This window comes from Tachysurus vachellii, chromosome 15, assembly GCF_030014155.1.
Source record: "Tachysurus vachellii isolate PV-2020 chromosome 15, HZAU_Pvac_v1, whole genome shotgun sequence".
Taxonomy (NCBI): Eukaryota; Metazoa; Chordata; class Actinopteri; order Siluriformes; family Bagridae; genus Tachysurus; species Tachysurus vachellii.
The window spans coordinates 15945816-15964920 of NC_083474.1; the positions used below are offsets into that span (position 1 = coordinate 15945816).

At 37.2% G+C, this 19105-nt stretch overlaps 1 protein-coding gene across 2 annotated transcripts; it reads right to left on the reverse strand.

Moving 5' to 3' along the window:
* Positions 1–2083: 2083 nt before the first annotated feature.
* On the reverse strand, positions 2084–18199 carry pla2g4aa (phospholipase A2, group IVAa (cytosolic, calcium-dependent)). 2 transcript variants are annotated; one of them, XM_060888618.1, is made up of 18 exons: positions 18084–18199; positions 17063–17184; positions 16580–16661; positions 16341–16489; positions 15655–15768; positions 14625–14662; positions 14392–14536; positions 13797–13933; positions 13333–13555; positions 12682–12796; positions 11952–12089; positions 10053–10145; positions 9446–9511; positions 8521–8760; positions 6512–6696; positions 6017–6206; positions 4540–4697; positions 2084–3806 (listed from the first exon to the last, which is right to left on the reverse strand). In XM_060888618.1, exons 2-18 carry the CDS (start codon positions 17093–17095, stop codon positions 3657–3659), a joined length of 2256 nt encoding a protein of 751 aa, XP_060744601.1. In that variant the 5' UTR covers positions 17096–17184; positions 18084–18199; the 3' UTR covers positions 2084–3656. The 2 variants fall into 2 exon arrangements, with proteins under 2 accessions (XP_060744601.1, XP_060744603.1); XM_060888620.1 differs by having other exon boundaries at positions 17063–17121; positions 18084–18167.
* Between the last annotated feature and the right edge of the window lie 906 nt (positions 18200–19105).

Below are 19105 nucleotides of genomic sequence, written 5' to 3' on the forward strand. Positions count from 1 at the left end.
GACAGAGAGAGACAGAGGACAGAGAGTTTTATATAGAGAGACAGAGAGAGAGTTTATATATATATATATATATATATATATATATATATATATATATATATATATATATATATATATATATGCAGTGGAGCTACAAGTATAATGTAGCTTAAAAATAATGAATGCTTATAGCTACCAATTTAAGACATAACAAAAATAACAAAACTGCATGGCAAAAACATATCACACATTTACCTCAAGTTGTTAAGTATCTCAGATAGCATGTATAAGTATCTCAGATAACATGTATAAGTATCTAAGATAGCATGTATAAGTATATCAGATAGAATGTATAAGTATCTCAGATAGCATGTATAAGTATGTAAGATAGCATGTATAAGTATCTCAGATAGCATGTATAAGTATCTAAGATGGCATGTATAAGTATCTCAGATAACATGTATAAGTATCTCAGATAGCATGTATAAGTATCTAAGATAGCATGTATAAGTATCTCAGATAGCATGTATAAGTATGTAAGATAGCATGTATAAGTATCTCAGATAGCATGTATAAGTATCTCAGATAGCATGTATAAGTATCTAAGATGGCATGTATAAGTATCTCAGATAACATGTATAAGTATCTCAGATAGCATGTATAAATAACTCAGATAGCATGTATAAGTATCTAAGATAGCATGTATAAGTATCTCAGATAGCATGTATAAGTATATCAGATAGCATGTATAAGTATCTCAGATAACATGTATAAGTATCTCAGATAACATGTATAAGTATCTCAGATAACATGTATAAGTATCTCAGATAGCATGTATAAATAACTCAGATAGCATGTATAAGTATCTAAGATAGCATGTATAAGTATATCAGATAGCATGTATAAGTATCTAAGATAGCATGTATAAGTATCTAAGATAGCATGTATAAGTATATCAGATAGAATGTATAAGTATCTCAGATAGCATGTATAAGTATGTAAGATAGCATGTATAAGTATCTCAGATAGCATGTATAAGTATCTCAGATAGCATGTATAAGTATGTAAGATAGCATGTATAAGTATCTCAGATAGCATGTATAAGTATCTAAGATGGCATGTATAAGTATCTCAGATAACATGTATAAGTATCTCAGATAGCATGTATAAATAACTCAGATAGCATGTATAAGTATCTAAGATAGCATGTATAAGTATCTCAGATAGCATGTATAAGTATATCAGATAGCATGTACTGTATAAGTATCTCAGATAGCATGTATAAGTATCTCAGATGGCATGTATAAGTATCTCAGATAGCATGTATACAGTAAGTATCTCAGATAGCATGTATATCAGATAGCATGTATAAGTATCTCAGATAGCATGTATAAGTATCTAAGATAGCATGTATAAGTATCTCAGATAGCATGTATAAGTATATCAGATAGCATGTACTGTATAAGTATCTCAGATAGCATGTATAAGTATCTCAGATGGCATGTATAAGTATCTCAGATAGCATGTATACAGTAAGTATCTCAGATAGCATGTATATCAGATAGCATGTACTGTATAAGTATCTCAGATAGCATGTATAAGTATCTCAGATGGCATGTATAAGTATCTCAGATAGCATGTATACAGTAAGTATCTCAGATAGCATGTATATCAGATAGCATGTATAAGTATCTCAGATAGCATGTATAAGTATCTAAGATAGCATGTATAAGTATCTCAGATAGCATGTATAAGTATATCAGATAGCATGTACTGTATAAGTATCTCAGATAGCATGTATAAGTATCTCAGATGGCATGTATAAGTATCTCAGATAGCATGTATACAGTAAGTATCTCAGATAGCATGTATATCAGATAGCATGTATAAGTATCTCAGATAGCATGTATAAGTATCTCAGATAGCATGTATAAGTATCTCAGATAGCATGTATAAGTATGTAAGATAGCATGTATAAGTATCTAAGATGGCATGTATATTTCGGTCCTTGGATACATTTGAATATCCCCTAAAAACTATGTTTATAACTCTTTCTGGTTTAATAGTGATTTAATAGAGTGAGATTGCAAAAGAAAAATAAAGATGCTATCAGAAGTTTTATTATAGTATAACAATTTAAATAGTTACATAAGTATTCAGGATAAAATGATATACTTAATATTATACTATTGAATCAGGCAGAAATTTTTAGCAGTCTTTAATCCAGGATGCATATCCAGCACATGAAGAGATTTTCTTAACTGTTGGTCAATAAATGAAAGAATGAATGATTAGTCTACGTAACCTAACCGTTTACATAACCAAGAAGACAAACAGTTCTCATTGTGTAGTGCATATGGATTTATCATATTCAACTGTTAGTGTTATCCAGTGCTAAGTGTACAGTCATGTACTTCAAATGTATAATTTACTATAAAGTTCATAGAGACATAAAATAAACATAAGTCTTAAGCTCTTGAGTTATGAGCCTTCGATTTTTCACAGAAAAAACATAAAAGTCGCTGTGAGTAGAGTGACTCTCGTGAACATTTACTTTTTAAGTGCGGGAAAGCCACTATATTAATACATCTTGTTCTAATTAAAACAATAGACTTGAATTTCATGGCTAGGCATCATTATGATACTCGAAAGCGTGCATGAAGTCAGGAGCTGTGTGTAGACTGTCTACACAACCTGACATGTCATGCCATAACTTTATTGTTATCCATTCAGGCATTTTGTGGGAGGACAGGTATGTGTCTCTGTGTACTTTTATCTTTTCATCTTTGACTAGCTTTAAAATCTCAGGTCTTTATGGCTCAAAAAATGTAAAGTGTGGCAGTGAATCAGCTGGTTATCTTAAAACATAAGTGTAGATTTACCATCAGTCACTCTAACAGAAAGAGGTTAAGCAGTAGACAGGATTTAAGACCATGATAAGGCTAACAACACAACACACAAGGTTTGTCATTACAGGCTTGATTAAAATACATAAAATAAGTTAATATTAGCTATATGTTATTGATAACAGATTTTTTCCTTTCGTGATTAATTTGATTAATTGTAAGATGATGGCATTGCATTATGGGTTATACACACTATTTCCCGAGACTACAACATATAAACACTGGGAAGACATTTTGGCAGAAAGGATTGATACTCTTCTTTAAATTTAAGTCAAACTGCATTGGTGCATGATGGATATTCTTAAATTCCTTATTCATACCACAGAGTACTGTGGGATTTCACTTTGTGAGTGCACTAACTATGTTTTCAGACATCACTATGCACTACATAGTGAACAGTATACGATTTTGAACAGTGAGTTTGGACACTGTGACACTACAGCCTTAATCAGTGTCTGTTGACCATTAGAGTGTGGGGAGATTTCTCACACAATCAAGCCTTGTGTGTATTTTTTACACAATCTGTCTTTTTGTTAATGACAGCTAAAACCTTTACAAATGTGGTAAAAGGGGTACAAGTGCATGTAAACAATACTATCAAAAGCTAAAAGCATCCAAAAAAGTCAAAATGTCTATCAAATACTGCACTGTAACAGAGTGTATCCAGTTATGCTGTTTTAACTTATTTCCATTTTAATCTATTGTCCAGCAAAATTTGATACGACATCCGTACTCTCAGGAAGCCGACACTGATTTATCCACTCGCTGTGTTTATCTGTTAGGTGTGCCCTTCTTTATGCTGCCTGTGCCACGTTTCAGGAACTTCTTGTTTTCAATCTCATTGAGCGAAAGAGATACATTGCAGCGTGACGGGTTCATCCGCCTCTGAAGAATGCTGTCTTTGATGGCGTCTTTTATAAGCTGAAAATAGAGCGAGATAGAAAGAGAGAGGGAGAGAGAGAGAGAGAGAGAGAGAGAGAGAGAGAGAGAGAGAGAGAGAGAGAGAGAGAGAGAGAGAGAGAGAGAGAGAGAGAGAGAGAGAGAGAGAGAGAGAGAGAGAGCAAATTCTACAGTGAGACTTTGTCCAAGACATGTCTGTCTCTTTGGCCTCACTTATTTACCTCAATCTCAGATAAATAACTTTATTCCTCAGCGAATAGTCGCTTTTTATTTTGCCACAGCAACAGGCTCTGGTAGGAGGTGTGGCTCAAAGTTTATACAGTACATTAGCCATTGTTTAGATAATTTCACTGTGATTGCTGTTCTGAACTAAAGCCTATTCTGCTATTTTCTAAAACTGTTAATGTATGCGTGTGGCATTTTGCACTATAGTAAACTGGAGGCTATAATATTTCTTTACTTATTGCTACATTAGCCTCAGAAACTATATTATTTTGACTAATCCACTACATATAGGATAAGAAAAATCTAAAATATCACATTAGATTAGCATGGAATGTATTAAAATTATTGTAAAGCAATCATGAATATGAGAGGGCATCATATTAAAAAGTATGACTTAATATTCTTCATATTATTATTTATTTATTACTTATGCTATATATTACATTTCTACATACTATAACATTTAAGGTATGTTGTTCTGTAAACTCTGTATTAACATATTCCTTTCTGAATGAGGAACAAAGCAGACCTCAATGTTGTTGAGCGTGTTGAACTCCATGAGGTCATGCAGCTGTTTGAATGCCTGATTTGAGTACTGGAAGTTGAATGTGGAATATGGAGTCTCAGCATCATCAAATATGTCAAAGTCAGCAAACTCCTTCTCCTTATCCGTCTCCCTGGGAACTCCTTCAGAAAAAAAAGACGTACATGTTATCTATATTATTAAATGGCATATAGAGTCTTTAATATAACTATAACAACAATTAAACATAAAGGATACAGGTAAGCAAATGACAAGGAACAAAACATTAGAGGTTATAGTCCGGACTACAAACTGGAAGAAGAAGAAGAAGGGAGCAGAGTGTGAGATGATCTTAAGGTTGGCTTTCAGCTGATTAACTGGAAAGTGTAAGATTATTTCATATTATATAAACTGGTGTTTTATTAAATTGATGCAACAGAAATATGTGTGCCAAATTGTTCAGAGATCGTGATTTCAAATCCCAACAATGGCACAGCCATCCATGGCCGGGAGCCAAGAAAGCAATCCTATTTTACCTTTGCCTCATGATGCATACGTATGTCTGTTCTTTGTTCACTCGTGATGCTTTTGTCATGATGCCGTCACTGTTTATTTTTATAAACATGTTATGTTATTTTAGCCTTGAGCATTAATTATATGGTCTTGAGACTATCCAGTGTAAAAGTCGACCGTATTCATATTATGTTTAAACTTAACTCTTTGTAGACAATAAACCATCTCTTTGACTATAGTCTGTAGTCTCTTGATTCTACAGTCATCTTGCTTCTGGTAAAACTGCAGTGTTTTTGATTGACCAGAAAGCTTTACAGCTCTCTAGATGGGATGGATGACTTTCTCCAGGACCATGGTGCTACATAGAACAAAGACAGAGCTAAGGACTTAGTAAGTTAGTCCTAGCCACATAAAGTGCATCTGTGCAACCTGGTGAAAACAGTGCAGGACAAAAGACAAGACAGAAAGACAGTGCAGGACAAAAAACAGTGCAAACAAAAAAATGCAAGACAATACACAAAAGACAATACACAAAAGCAGTGCCAACCAGTGTCAATCACAGTAACACCAACTGGGTGTGTGTGTGTGTGAACTTTTGTATGCAGAACAAGGCAGACAGCACTCTCTAATAAGGGTGTGTTTAATGCTGCCCTGTAAAACAATATGAGAAGCAGTTTAAAAAATATGTGGCTAGCTGGATTCATGTATCTCAAAGAAAACATGTGTAAGACGTCACAATAGATATCCCATGATTAAATGAGCAGTCAGGTGGATGGGAAATGACAGGTGAAGAATTGAGAGAAAACTAGAGAGAAAATCTTTTACATCACTTTTAACACTTTCAGCAATTGTAGTATGTATTAATAATGCACTATATTGGTGAATTTCTCAGTGTGTACACACTAAATTAACACAAAGAATATGGTTACATATAGTTCCATAGAAAATGTTTGTTTTATTTTGTCCTCACCGGGAGCCTTGAACTCCCTGAAGCGGATGTTGGCCAGGACGAAGTGGATAACAGTAGGGCAGTGTTTCTCTTCTGGTCTGGGCTTGAACACATAACATTCCTGCAGACCCTCACGATCGAACACCTTCACATCGATCTTAGGGAAAGGCAACTTGTTCATTCGTGCCCATTTCTCAGCCAACAAAAGCTCCTGAGAGAAAAGATACGTCTCAGTATCATATTAAATGCTTGAAACAGTAATAAGATACAATCATATTAAATTATTTATAATATGCAGCTACACTATATTGCCAAAAGTCTGTGGACACCAGACCATCATACCTAGATTTATATACTGTATATAGATTCAGTGTTGTATAACTCTGCTGTTATAACAACCTTCACTGTTCCACTGCTGACTTAATAACACAAACCTGTTCTCATTTACAAAACACATTATGTAAAAATGTTTAACATTCTCTGTTCTGCACCAATCTGACTATTTTCCACACTGACCTTAAAAGGAGGACTGGAATCACTCGGCCTGGCTGAGAAATCAAAAGATATGATGAGATCCACACCACGCTGGGGTCGCAGGATTAAGGGGTAGGGCAGGTTAAAGGTCAGCCCACTATCCACCACATGAATCTTCTTACTCTTTACATCCAGAGGCTCGTAGATATGAACAAACTCATTGGGATCTACAAGGAAAGTATATCTGTAAGGACTTTAACATGTGATCAGTTATGATGAACTCTTTGAGGAGAGAGCATGAATAATCAATCTTCTGGACCTCAAGTCTTCATTTGTTTCTGTCAGTTACAGTGAAGGAAACCCAGCCTCAATACTTGTTACTCCCAGTACCTGTTGGTCCCATAAAGGGGGTGTGACCTCATTACATGTCACTCCCAGTACAGGGTGTGTGGCCTCAGTAACTGTTGGTCCCAGAACAGGAGTGGGGCATCATTACCAGTACTATCACTCCCAGTACATGGGGTGTGGCCTCAGTACCTGTCGTTCCCAGAACAGGGGGTTTGGCCTCAGACAGGCCTATTTGTCAGGTCCAGTCAATGAGGCATGGCCTCAGTTCCTCTCAGTTACACGAAAGGGGGTATGGCCTCAAGCCCTCTCAAGAAAGGGGGTGTAGATTCGTGCACATTCAGTCTGAGTGAAGAGGGCATGACCTTGGTACCAGTATCAGTTCTAGTAAATGGGGTGTAGCCTCAATACCCCTCAGTCACAGTAAAGGGGTTGTGGCCTCAGTACCTGTCAGTCCTTGTAAAGGAGGCATGGCCTCAGTAACTGTCAGTCCCTGTAAAGGAGGCATTGCCTCAGTTCCCGTCAGTCCCTGTAAAGGAGGCATGGCCTCGGTACCCGACAGTCCCTGTAAAGGAGGCATGGCCTCAGTACCCATCAGTCCCTGTAAAGGAGGCATGGCCTCAGTACCCGTCAGTCCCTGTAAAGGAGGCATGGCCTCAGTACCTGTCAGTCCCTGTAAAGGAGGCATGGCCTCAGTACCCGTTAGTCCCTGTAAAGCAGGCATGGCCTCAGTACCTGTCAGTCCCTGTAAAGGAGGCATGGCCTCAGTACCCGTCAGTCCCTGTAAAGGAGGCATGGCCTCAGTACCTGTCAGTCCCTGTAAAGGAGGCATGGCCTCAGTACCTGTCAGTCCCTGTAAAGGAGGCATGGCCTCAGTACCTGTCAGTCCCTGTAAAGGAGGCATGGCCTCAGTTCCCGTCAGTCCCTGTAAAGGAGGCATGGCCTCAGTACCCGTTAGTCCCTGTAAAGGAGGCATGGCCTCAGTGCCCGTCAGTCCTTGTAAAGGAGGCATGGCCTCAGTACCCGTTAGTCCCTGTAAAGGAGGCATGGCCTCAGTGCCCGTCAGTCCTTGTAAAGGAGGCATGGCCTCAGTACCCGTCAGTCCCAGTGAAGGAATGATGTTAAAGTCTCTTCCATTGATTCCACTGATTATATATAAAAAAAGAAAGATACTCTTTTCTAAGTAAAATCTTCATCGCTCCTTAACAAACATTTATAAAAACATTATTAACATGATTATAAAGCGAGCTTCCTTTTGATCAAAGATCAACTTGGCAAAACACACGCAGGATAATGGGCTACACTGTTACACATTATCATTAAATCTAGCCAAAGGTCTGAAGTAGTCTAAAAATTCCACACTCATGTTTTAGAATGTGTTGAACATTTTGCACATGAACTAACTGTACTTTCTGCTCACCTCAGTGTGACTGGGAACTGGCACTAAACTGGGAGCTGACTCATTGAAACAAGCCTTTATATATTGCTGCACACTAAAGCAGCACAGCTCAGTGCTTAGGGCCAAACCTGCAGTGGCATGCAGAAGAGCAAGCGTGTCTGCATAACAGAATTAGTCAGTTATCACAGAGGGATAAATTCACAGATTGACAGTAAACTGAAGAAGCTGATGTTAAACACTAGCGAAACACCTAACACAAGTCTTTTCACCTAAACACCTAAGTGTATAAGCATGTGTGTTCATGTACCTGTGACAGCATCCCCCTCATCCTCAACAGAGAGCTGTGGCTGTAAAGAATGGCGTGGTGTGAATGGTACAGAGGTGTTTAGATTTAGACCCAGCATGAAGTTGTGCACTTTTCCCGCACGGCCTTCACGTGTGTTAAACAGTGACGTGTCACCCACGATGGAGCTAAACATTCGCTGCACCCAGCTGGCCTGAGCATTACGCTGCCGCTCTTCTTCCGCCTCTAAAGACTCTGTACCCGCTGAGAGACAGGTAGAGGAAGACGAAAGAAGAAGAGAGGAAGAAAAAGAGGAAGAGAAGAGATAACAATAAATGGAAAGAGTGAAAAAATAAGAAAACAGGTAAGGAACAAATGAAAAAGAAAGAGATCGAAAAAAAAGACGGGAAAAAGGAAGGAGCAAGACAAAAAAATATAAAGAAAAATGAAAAACATTCATTCATTTTCTACCGCTTATCCGAACTACCTCGGGTCACGGGCAGCCTGTGCCTATCTCAGGCGTCATCGGGCACCAAGGCAGGATACACCCTGGACAGAGTGCCAACCCATCGCAGGGCACACACACACACTCTCATTCACTCACGCAATCACACACTACGGACAATTTTCCAGAGATGCCAATCAACCTACCATGCATGTCTTTGGACCGGGGGAGGAAACGGAGTACCCGGAGGAAACCCCCGAGGCACGGGGAGAACATGCAAACTCCACACACACAAGGTGGAGGCGGGAATCGAAACCCCCAACCCTGGAGGTGTGAGGCGAACGTGCTAACCACTAAGCCACCGTGCCCCCCAAAATGAAAAACAATTCATGGTAAAAAAAAGTGATAAAAAGAGAATGACAAAATAGTAAAAGTTTGCTAACTGTAGCTCAGTAAAGGGAAGGGTGAATTTGTGTAAATGAGAGAAGTATAAAAGTGACTCACTCCTGCGCAATTCCTCATCGTTATCTGTTGTGTCATTTCCAAGAATGTGCTCTGGTTTAATTTGCTCTGAAAATATTAAAAAACAAAACAGCTTAAAGTAAATATCTGCATACAAGTTCTCTACTCTTACAACTTCAGCTCTTACTTCTTTTTAGTTTTCATTCTATATGCTTTGGTACATAAATATTAAAATATGAAATATGAAACCTTCTTTGGAGACACCAGCAAATATTTAATCTTTTTTGGAGATATTGCACTACACAGACTGCACTTTAAACATACAGATATGGTGGTATCAGTTCAGTGATGCTGAACATGCTGATCTTTTTTTTACATTTACAATTCAAATGGTTTGCTACATTAGCTTGTGCATGTATGTGTGAGAAGCGAGTCTAAACTAATGTGTAAACTGAATTTATCACCCACACTCTTAGAGTGAGAAAGGAATCAAAACTTTAATCACACCCACTGTTTAGTATAGAAACAAAGGTGTCATTTACTAGAGCGCAAATATGTGCAATTAAACCAGAGAGAAAGATGTAATCATGTTCTGTTTTCTTTGTGAGGATTAGATAAATGTTATAACAAAAAGGACAAGAAGTTGTACCGAGCTCCTCCTCCATAGTGCTGCTGCAGCCAGTAGTCTCCTTCACTCCAATGACCCGATTAAACAGGATGGAGAAAGCGCTTCCCCACACACCTATAACACACACACACACATATATTACGCTCTCATCCAGGGCTTTTCCATTTCATGCCGAACAAGGTCTTAACCCTATCTGCTTCTTAACAAGCAGCAAAATGCGAAGAAAATAATTTCACTGTGCTGTAATGTACAACGACAAGCAAATTCTTCTATCCTATTCCACTCTGTTCAGTCAGCCAGGTGACCTTTCTTACAAGTAAATTCTACAGAATATTTTGCAATATTCTTGCAATTCCTGTTCCCCCTAATGTTCAAAACATTACCTAATTCCATTACCTGATTATGTCATGTAACAGTACTGACACATGGCAAATATTTGTCATGGGTTCCAAAGTGTTACTTCAGTATTACTGTAATGAGTCTGTCTGTGTTTCTGTCCTGTTTCTGTCTGCTGTCTTTCCCTGTGGCTAATTGTTTGCTCCGCCCACTCTTTTGTTTCCATGGACATTAATTGTACTCATTCATCTCCTCAGGTGTGTTGTCTTTGTCTCTGATTGTCTCTGCTTTGTCATTGGTTCCTGTCAGCTATATATACTCTGTTTGTTCACTTCCCTGGTGTTGGTCGTTTTTGCATGTTGGATGTTGGTGTGCCTGTTAGCCCTGTTTGCTGCCTTGTTCTGTCTGTTCAGCTGTTTTTTGTGTTTTGGATGAGTAAAACTTTAAAATCTGCATTTGGATCCTCACTCGCCTTTGTCCTGCATCGTGACAATTACCTGCTTATGTATACATTTATTTGACTGCTTATGTATTTTCTATATCCTTTATGCTCTGTGTTTTTTCTGATAGATAGATAGATATATATATATATATAGCTAGATATATGTGTGTGTGTATATATAGATAGAGATATAGCTAGAGAGGTGTGTGTATATATGTATAGCTATATATAGAGATATAGGTGTGTGTATATATGTATAGCTATATATAGAGATATAGGTGTGTGTGTATATATGTATAGATATAGGGATGTATATGTGTATATAGATATAGGGAGATAGATAGATAGATAGATAGATAGATAGATAGGTGTGTGTATATATATATATATATATATATGTATATGTAGAGAGATATATATATATCTATATATAGGTGTATATAGGGATATAGGTATAGATATAGGTGTATATAGAGATATAGGTATATATATAGGTGGATATATAGAGATAGATAGGTGTGTGTATATATATGTGTGTGTATGTATGTATGTAAAGATATAGATATATAGAGAGAGATATGTGTGTATAGATAGATAGATATAGAGATTTTATTTATTTTTATATATGAGAGAGAGATGGGTGTGTGTATATGTATAGATATAGGGATATATATATGTATCGGTATATGTATAGATATAGATGTGTGTATATATATATAGAGATATATATATATATAGATAGAGATATAGATATAGATATAGATATATAGATATAGGTGGTATATCATGTGAAAGGATATTTCACACAGGCATTTCATTTATAGTCAACGTGGTTTCTATGTATTAAAAAGCATGTTTAATTGGATTTTTTAAATATTTTTTGTTTTATAATTTATATTTATATTTTATAAAAATAAAAGTACTAATTATTTTTTTTAAATTGATGCTTTAACAAGAACGTCTTTTGTTGAAGGAGGATTGTTTTATATAAAGTTTTATTTCTATTCTCCTGAAGGATCCCAATAATTCTGGCGGTAACACAAAAGGTTACAGGCTGAGGATGAGGCATCGAATGAGATCTAATTATAAAACAACATCATAGCATTTTTGTAATGTAAAAATTTCTTTCCTTGTTATCTTACCCATTAGGAAATGTAGTGGGTTCTCCTCACACTTTTTCACAACGCTGCCCATGAAGAACTTGCTGCCAAAGAACTCCGGGGCCATGAAGGTGCCATATTTTGCCATGCCAATCTCATAAGGGCTAAACTCCACCCAGTCTGTTATTGGGGAAAGCGTGTAGAGAATTAACAGGAAGTTTCAACTGGTTTATATTCTCAGAAATCTTCAGTCAGTTTCATAGTTTATTTTCAACCTGAAATGAAACATCTCTAAAATGATCATGAGATGCCTGCTATAACGTCTAACAGTCTGCTTTGTTTAGTCAAAAATGTCATGTGTCACAAACTACCCTGTTAGAAGGTCACTTTCACTACAATCGGTGAAAGAGTTGTCACTACCTCCATGACAGATCAGTAGTATGTCAATACATCTATGCTGATCATGAGCAGGCTTTGCATATCTGTGTTGTGAGCTATACAAATTTAAGCAAATGTGTTTAGCTGGTGCCACCATGCAGCATGAGCTCGACCCTGAGCACAGGAAACTCCAATTGCATGAATACTGACTTTTTGACCTGCCAAGTTATTCTTGAATTAATGGTGATGACGCAATAAATGATGAAGCATCTGCTGGTAAACTGTTGTGTAACTTGTTAGCAAGAGAATGAAAATAAATGGGTAATAACGAGAAAAAATGCTTTTCGAAGCTAATTTTCACAAAATATTTTAAACTTAAGAAGCATGTTCTTACCAGCAAACATGAGCTCAGAGACATTGGGTTTGACATGCAGACAGGTGAACAAAGGCAAAGGAGACTGACCAAGATTCACCTTGTCCTGCAAGGAGCTCAGTGACATGTCCATCCGCTGTAACACACACACACACACACAGAAAAAATATTTTTACAATTGTTAAAAGATTAGAATTCTCCAAGGTCAAGAACAACCTCTTTTCTGGCTTCTAGCTGATTTTGAAATCCAAACCTTTGAAAGCAGGACACTGTGTTTTTCTTTCAGAGATATGGGCTTCCTTCAGTGTGCCTGGCACCGTAGTCAGGATGGGTGTTTCAGTGTTTCAAGAATATTAACACTGTTGCTAGTATAGATCTCATAATGTTTATAGTATTAAAAATCTGACCAGGTGAGTGTTAGACTCTAGTAGGAGGTGTGGCACAAAATCAGATAATTACATTTTGGGAATTTAAATAATTTAACTCAAATTTGATTTGGTATCTTAATTGTTTAATGCAAACTTTTTCTGTGACTAGAGACCCAAATGATGTCTTTTTAAGTGTGTTGTTGACTTCTTAACTTAAACTAGGTCCAGTTTCCATCAAGTTAATACATTTGATCATAAAGCTTTAATTTCTGCATGTGCACATAAGTGTGTATAGCCTGCTCACCCCCGGTATAAGCGTCTCTCCGATGAGCATGCCAAAGATGTCGGTAAAAGTGACAGGCTGGCCGCTTGCTTTCTTCTTCCACAGTGCTTTAATGTAGCGTTTGATGTGCTGTGGCATCAGCAGTTTGAGTGGACTGCTGCTCACACTCTTCATCAGCTCCTGATTGATGTCTCGGGGGCCTTTCTCAGGAAACTCGGGGTGTGAGTATAGTGAGGACATGTACCTATGCAAACAGGTCCATTAATGATCGGAGAGTGTCACAGCCAGTAGAATGCTCTCACAGATTGACTGAACAATGTGTAATATGTATTTAAATATATGATGTTAGTTGGTGTAAAAAGGTGACTTTTTTTTAGAGAATTTCAAAAGCTTGATTGATGAATTGATAAATTAATGGAAAAGTGGATGGATGGAAAAAGGTAGAGAAAGTGAATGAGAAAAAAAATACAGATTCATATACAGACCATGTTGATCCAGAAAGTCCTGCAACATAAGTAGCACAGTCCAGCACTCCAGACTCGTACAGAGCCTTCATCACCCCAGAGAAGCCCACCATGGCTCGGAAACCCCCTCCTGATCCCACTATTGCGATGGTGGGAACCTGCACACAGCCAAGGCATGGTAACAATTAATACAAACTTGTTGTTAGAGATAATGCATTGTGGTGGACATGGTGGCTAAATGGTTAAAACCTCCAGGGTTGGGCGTTTGATTCCAGGGTTGGGCGTTTGAACATGCGTTTGCATGTTCTCCCTGTGCTTTGGGGTTCCCCCCGTCTACTCTGGTTTCCTCCCCAGACCAAAGACCTGCAACGTAGGATAATCCAAAACTCTGTGTGAGTGGGTATGTGCATGTGTGTGTGATCATGCCCTGTGATTGGCACACACCTGGTATAGGCTCCAGATTTACTTATATCTGTTGTCTATGTGGGTGTGTATGTTTCAATTCTACGGGACCCTTTCCATAGGTTTATAAGTTCCAAAAAATTTTAAAAATGGGGTGATCTGTGTGCATTTTTTTCTGGATTGGGAGAGAAAAGTATAAATGACTAGAACTCACCTCATTCTTTGAGGTGGGCAGGAAGCGTGGTTTTTCCATGTCAAGGAATTTTTTGATACCTAGCATTACTCTGTCCCTACGCATCTCCCTGAACATCTTCTCCTGGTCACACAGGGCCATACTGAAGCGCAGATCAGTGGAGGAACTACAGCAAGAAAGGTGGTTGTTAAAAACACAGCAAGGCAATAATTTTAAACAAAGGCTCGCTTTTCTGAGGAGACTGGTGCACTTACCAGACTTCTAATGACATCTCCAGGTGCACCTTTGTAGTCTGGTGATAGAAAATAATAGTAATTTATTATTATGGAAATTCTACCTTCTGAATTTGCATGCATTGCTGGCAGTAACAAAAAGCATGGTATATTCACTATTCCTCTTTAACAGTCACAAGACCGGTAAAAAAAAAAAAAACAGCAGGAAATAAAAAATTTAAGTTTGCGCTGGGTAAATCCCCTCACTGGTGTCACTCTAATTCCCTTCACTAACTTTCCTCTATTAGCGTATCCCTAGGTTATTCTCATAATGCTAGTGGAAAACCAATAAAGGAAACTTCAGACACAAAAACATGCCTAACTACATTAGCAATAAGTGGAAAAATTTTGGTTTTATTGTTGTTTCATTTTTGACCAAAGTATTGCTTAATGAAATTTTAACTATATTACACCCGCCAGAAGAAAGACCTTATGAGAAAAATGTTTTGAGAAACCTCCAGTTTGGCCCCCTAACCCTCATACTTCATACTTTAGAATGTGTTAGTACTTCACATTCTTGCCTTTTTCCAAGGTTTCGCAACACGCTTATGTCATCCACCTCTACATGTTACTGATTATTTGTTAAGATTATATTGTTATTGAATCCTCCAGCACAGTGTTAAAGCTATATTCAGGTACAGTATGCCCAGGTGCAGACATAAGCTATTATCGATGTTAACCCTAATTTAGATACAGAATATGAAATGCATATATTTGGCATTAACACATTCTTAAGAAAGTCATGAGTACAGCTCTATTTATATATAACAAAAGCATAGAGGTTAAACGGACACATAATCAAATCTGTTTCAGATGATAAAAAGGTAACATGCTTTAAAGTGGATGTGTGACTTAACCATGTAGTTCAGCTATAGATTCAGGGTTAAAACATACGTCTGCTGACTGATAACATTTGGGGGGGCTGACTGATAACATTTTATTCATTCCCCACTTAGCACTGCATTACAAATTTAAACATTACAATCTCAACCATGCATAAGCATTAGCTTACCTTTCCAATAGACAGAGTCACCATCTCTATCTGTCCTACTTTCACGTTGTTAACTGCATATGTAGCTGTGCCCAGAGTCTCATCCATGACATAGTTGGCATCCATTAAAGTTATCTTTAAGGTGAGAAAGGAGAGTGTGATGACAAAGGAAGACTGGCATTAAAATCATCACTAAATCAGTGCTAATCCACATTACGGCTGAATCTGTGACCTGATGATAATTAGAAAATGAGTAAAACAGAACAGTGTGTGCTTTTGTATAGAAATAACAACTGTTGTGGTGATGTGACGAAACCCAGGCTGAAACTGAGTGCCACTACCACAATAAAGAGGTTTATTTCGCTTTTATCACTGAAATTTTGCATTTCCAAATACACATTTCTATTGATTAAAGAAAAAATACATACTGCCATCCATTTAATAACATTTACTATTATTGGTTAATTTATTCATTAAAGCTCTTTTTATTATCAGCTTTCAATTATGCAGGTCACTGTGAATGACATATAAAATGGAGCACCGCAATAGTATGCTGACCATTCTACTGCCAATTTCGCCTTTAAGCTAAATTAATCAACACCTTCTGATGAACCAGAACTGAGAATTCAAGTGCTGTGGTATACAGTTAGATACTATTAGATCTGATTACTGAAATCTAGCGATATATTCAGTAATAAATTTTTCACCTCCAGCACATTCTCCTGTTGGGGGTCCAGAAGAAACTCAAAGGTTTCGTTCCACTTTGGATGGATGTCATTGTCTATGTGACGTGTTCTTTTTCTCGATTCAGGAGCAGTTGGGATTGAAAGCTCTACATACGGGTCTGGTGTGTCCACTGTTCACAAAGAGAAACACAATGTATGCTTCATAATACGCAAGAGTTTGCTGTAAAGGCAGATGCTAACAAAACAAAGTCTACACTCACACAAGTCCCCAAGCGCGCCTTTCGTTACATTTTCCGCTCTCACCACAGTCACTCTGAACCTGTGAGAATATTGATGTTGAACCTGACAACACAAAACACTTATATCAGTGACTAGCAAGTGACACAAGGGACATTCATACAGGAGCACCCACCCAAGAGAAACAGACAATGATGTGTTTGTGTTCACGCAGTTGTGAAAAAACATATAAACTGAATTTTTATAGACCTGGATAGGATTTTTTTTATACATATCAACATCTGGGCTTTGTAGATGTGACCCATTCCTATAATTTCTCCAATTCCATAGTAAACAGATACGGCCAGGTTTAATCAATTCTAGAGAAATGAACTGTTAAATGACAGGTAATGCAGATATGAATCACATTTCAGTCCATCCAGTGAACCGGGAAAGAAAAATGTTTGAACAATATCACTTTCAAAACAGAACAAAAACCTCCCTCCAAAATACAAGAGTGAACTTACTACAATGTACTGATAGGGATCTATGGAGGACATCCTGCCAGCAAAGCGTTAGGGTTTCACTGTGGGGAAACACATTTATATGTCAGGAAAGTCTTCTGATTGTTGTGGGTGGCATCTGTTAACTAAAGAGAAAAATGCGGTAACAAATTGTCAGTGACGAGCGTCCCAAGAAGTACAATTATAATAAAAAGGTAATAAAGATATGCCATGCATCTTCCGCATCTAACAGAGCTCTGATGCTTATGCCTATAACTACATTCCCAGAGATCTATGCGTGACGTACCGGTGAATTTAAGTAGACCTCAAGCTCGTTATCTCAACATTTCAAACTAATTACAATCTCAGTGAGACAATGTTTGCTGTGAGAAATGTATTGTGGTATCTCTAGATACATTTGTGTTATTTACATGTTTAGAGACAACAAAAACTTATTACAAGAAATAAAATATATTAATTGAGAGAATTAAGTAAAGTAGGTATAAAACCAAGAACTTTTGTACTCCTTCTATCTATCTGTCTGTATGTCTATCTATCTATCTATCTATCTATCTATCTATCTATCTATCTGTCTGTCTATCTATCTGTCTGTCTGTCTATCTGTCTGTCTGTCTATCTATCTATCTGTCTGTCTGTCTATCTGTCTGTCTGTCTATCTGTCTGTCTGTCTATCTATCTGTCTGTCTATCTATCTATCTATCTGTCTGTCTCTCTATCTGTCTGTCTGTCTGTCTTGGCTGGGTTTGAAGTATGATTATTATGAGAACAACAGGAAACAAAAAGGTGGCACAGAGCAGTTTCTTTAGGTGCTGCAGCAGTACTACAGCCATTATATTCTCGCGCATGCGTGATAACCACCAACACAGGTAATTATTATTTTTTTATTTTTTTTGCATGAAATGTTAAAAAAGTGCAAAATTGGGAAACCGAATAAACCACCAACAAAAAGTTGCTCTGTAACTTTATTTAATGTCCAACTGAAGTAAAGTTTTCCTATGAAAAAAGAGCATTCTGTTCAGCTTACCTTTACCGTAGAGAAGAAGCATTTCCTAAAATTCAGCCAACTGTGCTGCTCTTTCAGTCTCTCTCTCTCTCTTTCTTTCTTTCTCTCTCTCCTTTACTGTGAATCGGCAGCGTCCAGTAGCCCCGCCCACTATGGAAAGCCAATGGGTACACAAAGACACTGATTATTATTATATAATGTTGAAACAGTATAGTTACAGTATCAAGAAAACTTCCTTTCATGAGTCAGTCTTTAGTCACATCGTATTCTTTTTATATTTATTTAATATCACCATGTTACATTTTGTCTTTAGTGCATTGCAATATGTCGTCTACAATGGGGTGTAATGGTGGAAGGAAATTGATTATTATTGATTATCATTGATAATAAATCAATTATTATCAATGGCACTTAAATACAATGATAACATTTACAAAACTAGATAGTCATCTGAAATCTAATTAAAAATGTTCTGTTGTGTAAATAGCGAAACCTCTGATACTTCCAATAGGTAATAATGGTAGATTAAAAATAGCCTATTTCAGATTCTGTTCAGATACTGATCACAGGTTATTAAAGTTAATAATACTGTATCACATTACAAACCAGACAGCAAAATAGTCAAATATTAATTCTTTTTACTCATTTTTTTGTATATTGTATTCTTGCACTTATCTTAATATCTATTATCTAGATTTTTAGAGATTTTTTGTGTGTGTGTGTGTGTGTGTTGTTACTCTATGCTGTTATTCTGTGTTATTCTGTTTAATAAAAAATATTAATCGATAAAATTAGTATAGGCTAAGATGAGGCACTCGGTAATAGTAATAATAATGACGACGATGATGATGATTAACGTATTCTCAGAATTTCCACAGAGTGGCGCACTACATCTAGTCGAATGCAGAGATTTCTCCTGTCGAGACACATGGAAACTTTCACGGTGACTAACACTGTGGACATAATAGAATTTCTGGGATGATGTCATCAAAACGTAACACTTTCTCCTGTATAAGAGGATGAACATGGGCTGGGAGACAGTT